Source organism: Monopterus albus, unplaced genomic scaffold (assembly GCF_001952655.1).
Source record: "Monopterus albus unplaced genomic scaffold, M_albus_1.0 scaffold12.1, whole genome shotgun sequence".
Classification (NCBI taxonomy): Eukaryota; Metazoa; Chordata; class Actinopteri; order Synbranchiformes; family Synbranchidae; genus Monopterus; species Monopterus albus.
Window position 1 is genome coordinate 2,142,876 of NW_018127892.1, and position 13,148 is coordinate 2,156,023.

The 13,148-nt window shown below is 40.9% G+C and overlaps 1 protein-coding gene across 4 annotated transcripts in view; it reads right to left on the reverse strand.

The window, feature by feature from the left end:
• chfr (checkpoint with forkhead and ring finger domains, E3 ubiquitin protein ligase) overlaps positions 1-2,940 on the reverse strand; it is a 13,954-nt gene extending 11,014 nt beyond the window's left edge. Inside the window, exons 1-6 of one of the 4 annotated variants that reach the window (XM_020590338.1) lie at positions 2,397-2,543; positions 1,890-2,010; positions 1,103-1,202; positions 720-829; positions 573-632; positions 280-465 (exon numbers count right to left, since the gene is read on the reverse strand). In XM_020590338.1, the coding sequence (XP_020445994.1) occupies positions 280-465; positions 573-632; positions 720-829; positions 1,103-1,202; positions 1,890-2,010; positions 2,397-2,441 (622 nt within the window). In that variant the 5' untranslated portion in view covers positions 2,442-2,543. The other 3 variants (XM_020590339.1, XM_020590341.1, XM_020590340.1) reach the window with 3 other exon arrangements.
• Between the last annotated feature and the right edge of the window lie 10,208 nt (positions 2,941-13,148).

The following is a 13,148-nucleotide window of genomic DNA, read 5'->3' on the forward strand; positions in this document are numbered from 1 at the left end:
TATATATGCAGGTACTCAAAAAACTTTAAAAGACACCAACAAGGTTTCCTGCAGATGCATCTGCAAACATTTCTGTTAATCGGCCTTGTAAGCGCAGACACTGACTGATACCGATGATCTAAAAAGCCCAAATATTGGTCCTAATTAATTATCAGCCAACTGACTAACAGTCAATCACTAATTTATGATTACTAAAATTTCACAGAAATTTATAAGGACATACTGTATTTTTAAAAAATCCCTCAGACCACTTCAGCAGCATGTTAGCAGAGGACCTACCAGAGGCGGGACAGGCGGCGGTTGCCATGGAACCAGAACTGGCCGGGGTCTCAATACAGAAGTGGGAGGTGGAGGGCTGAGGTTCCTCCTGACTTAGATCCTGAGGGGCCTTTGTGAGCATTACAGGCTCCACGGAGAGTGACATCTCTGAGGCTGGAGCAGCACCGTGCGCTGATCTCTCCATGTCTGAAGTTTACATACAGGGTGGGGGTCACTGCTGAGGCACAATACAGCTACAGAATGAAAGCAGTGGCAATCGACAAAAGAGCTGTGGGGACTGCCAGACTACTTACCATAACTATGCTGTGAAATAGCTTGCTCCGGTTTGACTGCGTGATAAACATAGGCGATGTCTACAGGGCGACAAGAGAAGCTCTCTGTCTTTCCTTCTAACAGGTTCACTTAAACTTATTCTCATTGCAAACAAAATAAAGACTTACTTTGTTCTGGCTCACTTTTCCTGTATACAAAGTGGATGACATCACCATTCTGTAGCATGTGAGTTTGTTTCTTGACCAGTTTGGACATGTTGATCACGGTGCCATTTGTGCTACAGACAAATGTGCAATTAGATACGTCACCTTTCAGGACAAGCATCAAATCATACACACGTGCACACTTGAACGGCTCTTAAAATACAAGCACAGTCTGTCTTTCAAACAGTTACATTTTTTTTTCCCCCAACATAAGGTTGGTTTCATTTGATCCCTAATCAAGAGTGCACCACAAAACTTCATCCTTTGAGAAAACAACACATAAAACAAGCATCAGCTTTGTACTGCAGTTGCAGTTCTCTGATAGATAAATATTTAGTATACAGTACCTCATGTCTTCAAGCCACACCAGTCCTGAACTTTCATCTTGAAAAATCCTACAGTGCTCCCCTGAGACCAGTTTACTGGCTGGAAAGGACAGATAACACCCTGGCAACAAAGTAACAAAACACATTTTGGATATAATACAAATTACTTCGGCTCTCCAAGACTGAACCTAGTGAATGCTCCAGATTTTTAGTGCCCTTTTGGGGGAGTATGACGGGTAATATATGACTCTGTCTGAGAGTGACAACGTGTCTTAAGTTAATATTTTCAGCGAGACTTGGTGATACACCGCTACATCTTCAGGCTATCTTTTATACTTCATACTGCCAAGGTTCACCTGAAACTGTGTTGCCATGGCATTTTTAAATCATTTCTTGCCCAGACATAAGCTAACCAATTAAGGCTAGTTGCTTTGCATTGCAAAAAAGTAGACTCCAAACAGTTCCCGACAACAAAGCAGACACAGGGGGGAAGTATAGGCCTAACCTTTTATTAAGCAAAACCCATACAAAAAAAAAAAAAATCTACTTAATATTCGGAACACATGTTCTCAATGAAGGCCTTTTGTTATCGTGACAAGGGGCTGTCTAAGTTTGGGGCACTAAAGAAGACTGTGTGTTTTCAAGGGGGAGGCTGTAAAGGCCCCCAGACAGCAGTCGACACTCAGTGTCTTTTGTTAATAGCTATCACTACACTTTGAGCTTTGTAAAGTAGGATAAAGGATGTTCAGATGTTTAGATGAAGACAAATCCTTGTCATTCACTCCATATCATACACAAACTGACCTACCTTTTTTGCGGCCAACTGTGTATTCCCTGTCGAAGAGCAGGACAGTTTCACTGGAGTCCACTTTGACCAGCTTGCCCCACGGTCGTCCTTTTCTGCAACTGTCCATCTCCCAGTGCTTTTCCTGTAAGACGTTTTGAAAGGTTTAAATTAAACAGCATTCTCAATGAAGCTGTTTGGTGTGGATTTAAAACGTTTCCCAGAGTTCACAGGCAAAAGGAAAGTGAAATTAAGCACGTGTGGGACATTTCTGTAACCAAAACCTGCCGAGACATTTTATTTGGTCAGTAACGTTAGATCCTTCATACCATTCATACCCACTGTTGCCATCCAGATGAGTTGTCCATGACAACTTATGTCAAACCCAAACATTTAAAAACACTCAGACTCTAGACAAACATACCCTTATAAAACAATAAATAAACTCAATACATCCACACACCCGTTCTCCATTTGTTTCTACTAAAACACTAACATGCGGTTATTTCAGTGCAATTTTAACTTAGAGACCTGTTTGGCTTTTAAGTCCCACAGTTGTCTTCTGCCAAACCACATCCCAAAATCAAGTCCTTCTGAAAGCTGCTAACAACAACTAGCCGAGCTTAATGTTACTCGCTATCTAGTCTTATTAGCTGACAAACTAGAAAACCTAAAGTTGTCTTAATCATCAAATTTGCCAAAATGTTTTATAATGAACAAGTTCCGGGATATTACAACAACTTACGTGAACGCGGACAACTTCGATCACTAACACTGCGTTAAGCTAACGCGACTGCTAACATTAGCAGCCCAGCACACTCCGCACCCAGCCAATTAAAAACAACGGTATTCTGTTTCAAGCAGAAATGCGCGTAACCGTGCGTCTGTCTCGTGTACGGAACGGCTAGTTTACCGTCAAAACCTCGGTTTGATATCCCTGTAGCTCCGTGTAAAAGAGTTTCTCCTCCTCATGTTCGAGCTAGACACAAGAGACACTTCCTGCTCGGGTTCACAATATCAGCTGATGGAGGAGGGGCATCTTGGTTTTGTGGTCAAAAGTGTGTGTGTGATGAAGCTGGCATGTACCGAGCACGCGCAGACTACCCGTTACTTTGTGTCAAATACTTTAATGCTGGAAAATGTAAAAAAAAAAAGGAAATGCGTTTGGAACGAACTGAAGCATATGTGTGTATCATATGGTATAAAGTCGGCTACGTTTTTACACCCAACTTTCAGTGCCTGCAAAATTCCATTTGCTCTGGATAAAGACAATGTAAATGTAACTCTTCTGCTTCTTTGGTATAAGTCAGTCTAGATGCAGCAAAGTGTAATTGCAATTTTTTAAACTGAAAGAACTAAGAGAAAAGCAAATCGATTTTTCAGGTTTAGGTCAATATTTCACAGTCATTGATAATTTACAAGAATAAACACATTGTTAGACAGAAGGTGGTAAGCCACAGTCTCCTCATGTGGCAGTACTGGGGCTCAGTAGTGATGCTTTCCAGGACTCCAGGTTCCTTAAGTACACAGACCTTCATAATGTCCAACAGTTCTTTCATGGGGATGCCTCCATCTTCCAACATGGGGGTGATTTTCTCTGCAAGGTGCAGATAAATTTCACATACATCTGCTTCAATGTACTCTGAAACCTCAAGAACTTCCTGCAGACCCTTCAGGTACTGCAGTGTTGGAGTCTGGTAGGTTGGAATCTTGAATCTCCAGGGAATTCAGTAAAGCAGATTTCTCCTTGGAATCTGTAAACTCGGGGGAAAACTTGCACCACTGCCCATTTCTGCCAGGGACCCAGTGTCCCAGCAGGTCCTGCAGCATCTGACTAATTCTATACCAGGTCTTTCTCTTCTTGACAGCCTCATTCAGCTCCTGAAACTATCCATCAATACACCACTTGGCTATCACTAGCTCTAGCTGTTGTCCAGTGATGTTGAGGAGATGAATATGGCACTGCAGAAACTCTTGGTCACCTTTTCTCGGAAGCTGACTGATGCAGTCATGAATAACAAAATTCCTCGGCAGCTGGATTCTGATCAGTGAATTTGATAGTTGCCAACATTAAGATGAACTTCAGCTTTATTTGGCTGTACCTATACATGCACCTCTACTGCAGAACGATACAAGTAACCATGAATTTTTGGCTATGCTTTGTGCCTGAAACAATTACTCAAACTGTGAAACAAAAAAGAGAAGAGGGTTTGCACATTCAAATCAGTGAGACTTTCTCTTGTGAATATTTCAAATTGTTACACATCAGCACAGGAGGAAAATGCATTGATGTTATGGCTATGCCTTCTTCAGTGTGAATGCCATTCAATGCTTGGCAGTAGCATTGGTTCAGTGCTGGTATTGGTCTTTTGTACAGGTTGAAAGTAACTAAGAACATTTACTCAAGTACTGTACTTAAGTACACTTTTGAGGTATCTGTACTTGAGTATTTTCTTTTTCAATCACTTCATAGTTCAACTTCACTGCATTTTACAGAAAAATAATGTATTTTACTCACTACATTTATTTTATAACTTTTGTTATTAGTTACTTACAGATTGAGATGAATTAAAGAGTCTGCAGTAGAATCATTAGACTTTATTGATCCCTTTTGGGAAATTCACAAGCTATCCAGCAGTATGTAAAGTACTTCCAAGTAAAAGCATATAAGGTAGTTCACATTAGCTCTACCTGCACCAGCTGCAACATTAAATATCATGTACACAATAATTATAGTCCAATGATATGATATACATTAATGTGAATGATGCCATTCTGCATAATGAGTACTTTTACTTTTGATACTTTAATTCTATTTTATGCTAATACTTTTGTACTTTTACTTAACTAATAATGGGAATGCAAGACCTTTAGTTGTAACATTGTATTTTGCAGTGGTATTGCTACTTTTATGTAAGTAAACGATCTGAATACTTCTTACACCACTGGTCTTTTGTGACATTTCAGCCGTATACACCCTTTTACATACAAGCAAAGATCAAGTGATTTTTAAAAGCACAGTGAGATGAACAGAAACCAGCACCTCTCTGCCTCCTTGGTGGTTATGGAAAATATAATTACAGTATCCCCAACAGAGTACAATATCAAGCTTTAAAGTTTTTTATTAAAAAAAGCATGTACTGTATAATTATAGACCAGCTAAAATTTTCAAAAATACACCTATGGTACTTAAAGTAAAACAGTTTATGTGAACAGTGTCAGTGACTGAGAATGCATAGTGTCAGTTTTACATTTTGCGTATTATGATTGCATCAGTTGCTCATTTTAGCATCAAAAGTAAAAGCCATTCACAAAAATAGACCCTTGATTCATTTAAGTGCTTTCCCTGCTTTAATCACCTTTATTGGCCAAGTATATTACACACAAGGAATTTGTTTCCAGTACAGAACCAATGGCAGCCATCTGCGGCGCCACCTCAACCGATGGCTCTAGCTATTGGGGGGCAACCAGTGTCTCGCCCAAGGACACTTCAACACGTGGACTGCCGGCATCGAGACTCGAACCTTCAACCTTCTGATTGGGAGATAAATGCTCTACCACTGCACCACTGTCGCCTTTGTACGGAAGAGTATTAGGGCCACTGCATAATTTTTTATGCAGTGGCCCTAATACTCTTCCGTACCTTTGAGGAGATAAAATTACTGATTAATAAATACTGGGTTAATAGTGCAAGTGAACAGAAATTACAGCACATATATTGGTTAATATTAGCAAAGTGGCCATCTGCTTTAGCTCTTAGAGGATTACTGGTGCCATTCCTTGTGATGATATTTTTCATATAGTAAATATAAATACTGTACTTGAGAATGATTTTGTGTTACTGTACTTGAGTAGTTGAATTTTATGCAACCTAATACTTCTTACTCCACTAGAATCAACAAAATGCTACTAACACATTGTTACAACTGTAGTAACAATTTAATAATATAATATATAAAATACTTGTGTGATGCTAAGATTTTAAATGCAAGACTTTCACTCCCAGTTGAGTATTTTTACATTCTTGTACTGGTTCTTTTGTCTAAGTAAACTCTTCTTCCACCACTGCAGTCAGAAACACTTCCATCATGGAATGAGTGAATCAGCAGAATAATAGTGTGTCAGGTTTTAATGGTCACATTACACACCTGCAGGAACAGATACTGCTAGTCAACTGACAGCTACATCATTCATAATTGTTATGCATATTGTTTAAATGTTTGTCTCACTGTGATTTGAGTTGTTGAAATAATACAAAACTTCTGTTAGTTTCATTTTGTACCACCGGTTCCAGTCAACACTCAAAAGAAATCACACAGCTGGCTTTGTGGAACTACTGACAGTTTTGATATAGGCTTATAAAGTCAATTACAAGTGGGGTGATCTTTCTTGTTTAAGAAAGACCAACATGTCCCTGTAATAGAAATAGCAAATGAGTCATTAATGCAGGACTAATCTCAGCTAACCCTCATCTATTCCATGGCAGTGCATTATTAATGGGCAGCATGGAGGCTGGAGAGTACAGTGGCCCCCCCTCACTAATGCATTCATTCCTCATTGTTAGATGTCTGGTGAGGAAACGCACAGACATGCTCCTTCTCACAGACTCATAGCTACAGGCACGCGTGCACACACACACACATAAACATACATGCACATGTAGCCTATGTATGACAATGTGCCATCTATGCAAAATATACTGCCAAGTTAAATAATTCTATTTTTATGTGTCATTCAGTGGTGAACAGTGAATCCTCTGCAGATCTTCTGTTAAAGTCACAGCAGCAAACTGAATGCAGCTGACTGAGTCCCACACCCACACTGCCAATCAGTATTTGCTAATTGGATCAAAGATTACTTGTGGCAGCTGTATGAAACATCAAACAAGTAATTAAATAACGAGAAAATAGACCTGATGTTGCCAAGTGGGAATGGAGGCGAGCTATAAGGAACGTGATTCTGCTGTGCTCTCTGAAATTATCTCTCTCCGACTCAGGCTAATTGCTGGAGGATGTCCTCTTAACAGAGTGTGAAAAGCGTGTGTTTAATTACTGCAACATTAATCAGGCATTAGCATGTTATCACAAGGTTAACTTATCAGGAGGGGCTCATGGGCAGCTTGAGGTGCTATTTACCCATGCTGCACTGGGCCAGTTGGGCCACAAGGGGTAGTGCTTGTGCCTTCTATGAATCATTACTCAGTCCCCTTGAAGCCGAGGGCTGAAATCAAAGGCAACCATGTTGGATTGGATTGAGCGAGTGTTGTGGTTTAGAGATACCTCAGTGTGGAATGGGAAAGTCCAGAATCAATATCAGCTATTTCCTGCCCATTGTGGAGCTGAAATGAACACATTTATCCTCAAGGGATTCACGTTTTTGTTGTAATTTGTTAACATCTTACTTTGCACAGACCTGCAGAGAGGAGAACTTTAGCATACACTGTATGAGGAAACACATGGACCGAGAGAATCTGCAAAATCAATGTCAAGCAATTGTGTGCTTGGTGGAGCAGTGGAGTCCAATGTAATGAAGATTGACTAAATGGTGATTGCATCTTAAATTACCCCAAGAGTGAAACATGAATACAGCCATAAAACGTCAGCCATCCCCGACTGTTGGGAAATATAAAATACAAACAGTTTGCTGCCACCATAGCAAGCTGCATAGATTACTGAAGTATTATTTTTATTTTGAGTGCTAGATGGCAAATGCGTGGCTATAAGGATTTAAATCATATGCTTTGGCCTGTTTTTGTATCATGGCACTGAAAAATGTGCTAGACATAAAAGCACCAAGGTGTATGTGCAACTGTGAGTCACTGCATGCCAAATGAACTGCATGTGTGTAGATTAAAGGTCATTTCTGGCAGCAGGTTGGTCCTGTGCCCTGACTTCATTACGAGCAGCTCCAGAGTAGTCTCATTAGGATTCCAGCAGGGCAGAGGAGCCACACCTCCAGCAGCCCTGCCAAAGGCACTCATTTGTCAGAGAGGCATGGAGATCACAGGCCGACAAATCTCCCACATCTCCCAGACTGTCAAGCTCTTTGCGTGCATATCAAAGACAAAAGAACAGAGCTGAGGAGCAAGAGAACAGAGCAGCCATTCTATTTAGAGATGGTCCGCCGTTTTAAACCCCCTGAGCTTGCCCTTTGAAAATGCCTATTAGTCTGGGTGAGAGAGATTACAAGCAAATAAAATTGCATTCATTGTGATATTTGATTTCATAATACTGCCAGAATTATAATTACACCACACTCACACTTTTCATTTAAAAAACATTCTGAGACAACAAAGAATCAGAGATGGGAATGAGCAGGTTGTGCATCTAGTGAGCAAGTGCACATTATCAGACCTGTTTTACTAGAAGTAACATAATGGGAGAAGAATGGAGGCACATGTAAGGATGTAATCAGGTGAGAGAGCTGGATTTAATGATATGGAACAGAGGGCCTCATTTCCATCCATCAGTCTTACAACAACAGGTGAGCGTGTTGGGAAGAAAATGCCTTATTTTCTGGTGTTACATTCCTCCAAATCTAGATTTTTATTTTTTTTTTAAGACCAACTTCTTACTAACCAACACAATGGTTAAACCACCCCATCATATCTCAGCTGCAGCCTCTCTGTGTCAGGGTTGCACCAAAGCACAATGGTGTTTTACATGGGGAATGTGGGCATATGCTGTCTGGCTTAAATCAACAGGCAGAAGGAAAGAGATAAGACACATTCTTGGGCGGTACAGAAACAAGGCACGAGAAGGGCCAGCTTGATAGCAGTACTTGTTGTTCTGATGTGTTAAATAGCTGGCCTTCAACACCCCAATCAATCGCTGAGTGAACCACTGTGTAGCCAAGGGTTGTGTGAGATAGCCAGATGGCTGAAGTCAATGGAGCTTTGCCTGGTCTCTCGTGTCACAAAGGGATGATCATGATTCTGGCCACACAAACTGCACAAAGCGCATGAAATATTGCAGCCTGAATGTTTTTCTAGGTTGATAAGCTCACTGCAGATGTTGTTTTAAAATGTATCACTGATTAAGGCTTTGTTCTAATCAGCAACAGAATAATAAGTCATCCCCGAAACATTTAACAACATAGTTGGTCATGGGCGGCTATCGTGCACATTTTTGCTTTGGCTCACTCGACTGGTTTGTCTGTTGTGATAAGTATTACTGTAGATCTCGCTGTGTGTAATGATGCCTACCAGCCATTGTGTGGTACTCATGCCACTTGACACAGAAAAGCAGGAGGCAGCCAATACGCAAATGTACGCATACAAGAACATCTGCGGGACAAGACAAGCATTTTGAACGGGCTCCAAGACCTCCAGAGGCCTGTCTCGACTAATCTGCAAACAATCCGTGCTGCAAGTCCCATTGCAAGTGGAAGAACAAGCCCCTTAAGCTGTGACATTAACGAACAAAGCAAGATAAGATAGGGTTTGTTATCTTGGTGCATGGAACTCCTGTCCAGATAGGAGATAAGAGCCTTTCAAAGCATGTTTGCTGCCAGACAAATTTCCAAAGAAGCATGGGAGGCAGGGAAAGTCAGGCTTGGAATGCTGAGAAACCTTGTGGAAGTTGGCCTCATAAAGAAGATGATCTACTTGCCCTTCTCCACCTTTTTAAGGCCATTTTTGCAAGCAAAGCTTATAACTTGTTGAAGTCTAGCCATTCTGTGCAAAGTAACATTTACCTTCCTGTGCTGAAGGATGCATCAAAATAATGACCTCACACAAGATAATAACTTAACACAGTATCAAACTGGGAAAAATATGTATTTCATAAAATAGTAGCAGCAGTTCTAAAGTTTTAGAGCATTTTTTTTTCCGATTGTTTCACACAAACACAGTGGCAAGCTTGAGTGTGTGATAGCAGCCTAATGCCACAGAAAATGACAGAAGTATTAAGTTCCAGATAAAAACAGCATGAATCAACATGGCATTGTTTTCTGTATAGCACTGTATGGTATATAGTTTGCTGCCACTGAGCAACCTGGCTGTTGACATAACTTGGCTATGTGCTACCTGAACATGGATGCCAATATCAAAATGGTATCTTTATAAACTTATCAAACTTAAAAAGTAGCTATTACTCACTTTAAAGTTAGATATAAAACTATAAACTATAACTATACACAACACTATAAAATCTTTCAATATAAGCCAAGATGTATATTACATTATAGCTAATGTTTAAGATAGCTAGCATCTGAGTCAGCTCTAACTCTGAAATCTTTCCTGCGCCCTACATAATGAACACTGAAGTTTTTTAAATTAATGAGGCCCTACAGTTATTAATTGCAGCAGGGTTGCTGGGGTGGCTGGCAGGTGATGAGAGCTCACAGTTGTCACATCAGAGTCTGGAGTGTGCATCTACAGTCCTGCCTGTGGTTATGCTCAGGCACTAAAAGCACTTTGGTTAAGGTCAGGGAAAGATCGTGGTCTTGGCTGAATGTAAATAAACAAGTGCAGTGAATGCCTTAACATAACCAAAGCAAAGTTCACTAATGCTGGTGTATATAAAATCGTATATTTTGACAGCAAACTAAAATGTTGTCCATGAACATTTCACAATATGTTCAGCATTTGTGAACTGCAAATTACAATTAACATTTCCTTCCAATCTAATCTGAAACTTAAATCAGTAACAATTACATTTCCTTCCAAATGTATTTGCTGTTGAAAGTAAGCTGTATTTAAATGTGACTTCTAGGAGTCAGGGCTGCATGTTCACAAGATAACTCATATTCGAATCAACTACTATACACACAACCTGGTTTAGGTTTGTTGTTTAGGTTCCCAAAGCTGTAGTGGCTTATCCAAAACATTTTGAATAGAATTCTAATGCTTAAAATAACAGCACTGGCAAACTACTACTAACTAAACACTACCCTATTCGACCAGCTAAAGAGCATAACTCAGGTAGCTGGTGATTTATTTGACTCAAACAAAAGAAAACCCACCGTGGTTCACAACAAAGCAGACTCGGTGCTGTTGCTGGTCTTATTCAAAGTCAGGGGAAAACTGACATTTTATTAAAAGCATCATGTTTTCAGTAGAGAAATTGCACCGTTTTATGTGGAAAGATAGGCTGTTTTATTTTTATTAATTCACAGGCTGTAAAAACAACTTTTTTGTCAATTTCATAATTTCATATTGGAAAGGAAATCCTCCCACATAGATGCCAAGAACTAGGTGTTGCATCTCTGCCAGCGTCAAACTGAATAAATGCTTATGAATATGCCCACACCACCAGAGGGGATGGACTAAATCGTAATTCTCATTCTGTGGCTTGGATAAACTTCCGCCGTCCTGAGAGCCAAACGGCTCTGAGGCGATCCCAGTGATGAGCCAGGGAACGCTCTGTTAACTGAGCTCTGGAGAAATACGGTCACGGCAAGATCCATATTCAAATAAACTTCACTCTTGGCCCGTGCACACAAGCCATGTTGTCACCAGCTGGCAGTGCCTCTCACCACCCCTTCAAATACTGAGCCACTTTTGATTAATGTCTCTACGGCTAATCATGCGCATCGGCTGTGCCAAATTGGACGAGCCACGTATGGCCTCCATTTGCCTTGAAATTTCTCTCTTTCTCTCCCTCTCTCTCTCTCTTTTAACTCATTCCCAGCATCTGAGAGCCTCCCTTTACACCACCCACCTCTCCCCTAAGTCGTCTCTTGTTTAGTGCCCATACATAGAACAGAGACAGTGGTGTGGAGGCACAGTGCCATCCTGTGGGCCTCTGAATGAGAGGACTATCACTGCCAGATGCACCCAGCTGCATAAATGTTATTCCTTTTTTATGGTTTGTGTACATAATATGGCCAGTGTGGGAGATTGTGAGGTTCCACTAAAGGATGGAAAAATCCTCGAAATTGAATCAAACTGGAAAACTTATTTTGGCTGGTGGCTGTTCTGGACCTCCTCCTTTTCCATCTCTCTTAATTCTCTTCAGTTCCTCCCCGTCTCACATCGTGCTCTCTGAGCTTCCCTCCGATAGTGATTTGCAGTATATTCTTCTCCTGGGCTCCTTGTACAGATATGGTAGAGGTGGTGTGAGACAGCCGGAATATTTGTCAGGTCCAGAGGTGCAAAGACATTAGACAGCACTTTGTCACCACAGTATGGAATTCACACCATTTGGATGTTTCCAAGTCAGCTCCTTAACCACTGACTGGCCTGGTCTGTGTCAGCTGCCGCTCTGTTGACACTGTGGGCTAAAAAAAGATGGCAACCTGGAAGGATGTATGCTGTTAGCCTTTTTAGGTGGTCAAACAACATGCAATCTACAAAGAGTGCTGTGACAGGGATACACTGCCAAAGCCCTTGACTCGGTGCTCTATCCTTCAGTTCACAGTTCAGATATAGTTTAGTGGTTTAGAATGGCTCTCATCAGGATTTGCTAACCCCTATGGAGAGATGGGCTTGAACTCCAAGCAGAGTTACGGTCTCCCAAATCACCAGGCCCAGCGGAGGCCCCAGCAATCCAAATGTGATCATGCTGGGGGCCTCCTGTTTCATTTCCAATCTCCATTTCCAAACAGCCTTCAAATGGGAACTAATGCATTAGCTCTTGCTGGGGGAAAAGTCTCGAGAGCCACTGCACTGTGGCTCAAAAACACTTTCATACATTTTATCAGCGGGGGAAGAGAGTGCAAGAGAGAAAAGGAGCTTGGACTGAACCATTCATTTGTTGCCCATCTTATTAACTTGGCACTGTGTTTTTAGCTGCCATTGTGCTCTATAGAAGCCCCTTAGGCCTGTTCCACTGTTCATTGAATCAGGGGTGAACTCTGTGCCAAGCGCTTTTTGGACATATTTGAGACCATGAAAATTCAATCCTAACCCCTCAGCACTGAGGTTTCCCACAGATAAATGAATTGGATTAGTGGAACAACAAAACAATGTCTTACCTCATATTCCACTGTATCCTATTAATTGGGATTATAGTGGAGAAATATGTAAAACAAAACACAGTCTTGTGTCACATTTGCTTTTTTGTGACAAGCTGTTACATGAAACCCTATCATAGTAACAATGTTCCATCAAATAGGAAATGCTCCAAATTATTAAGAAATATAGCAAATCATAAACAATGCAAAAAAAAAAAAAAAAGCCAGGACATGTGAAAAATAGCTCTGAAAAAGAGCTGACAATTGCAGATGCTGTAATAACCCACCTTGGGTTGGATATGCTAGGCAATGTGTCAATTGATTCCCATCTGATGATGGACTGTGTGCTGAAATAAATTGACCTTGCCAGACGATGAGTGAAATTGA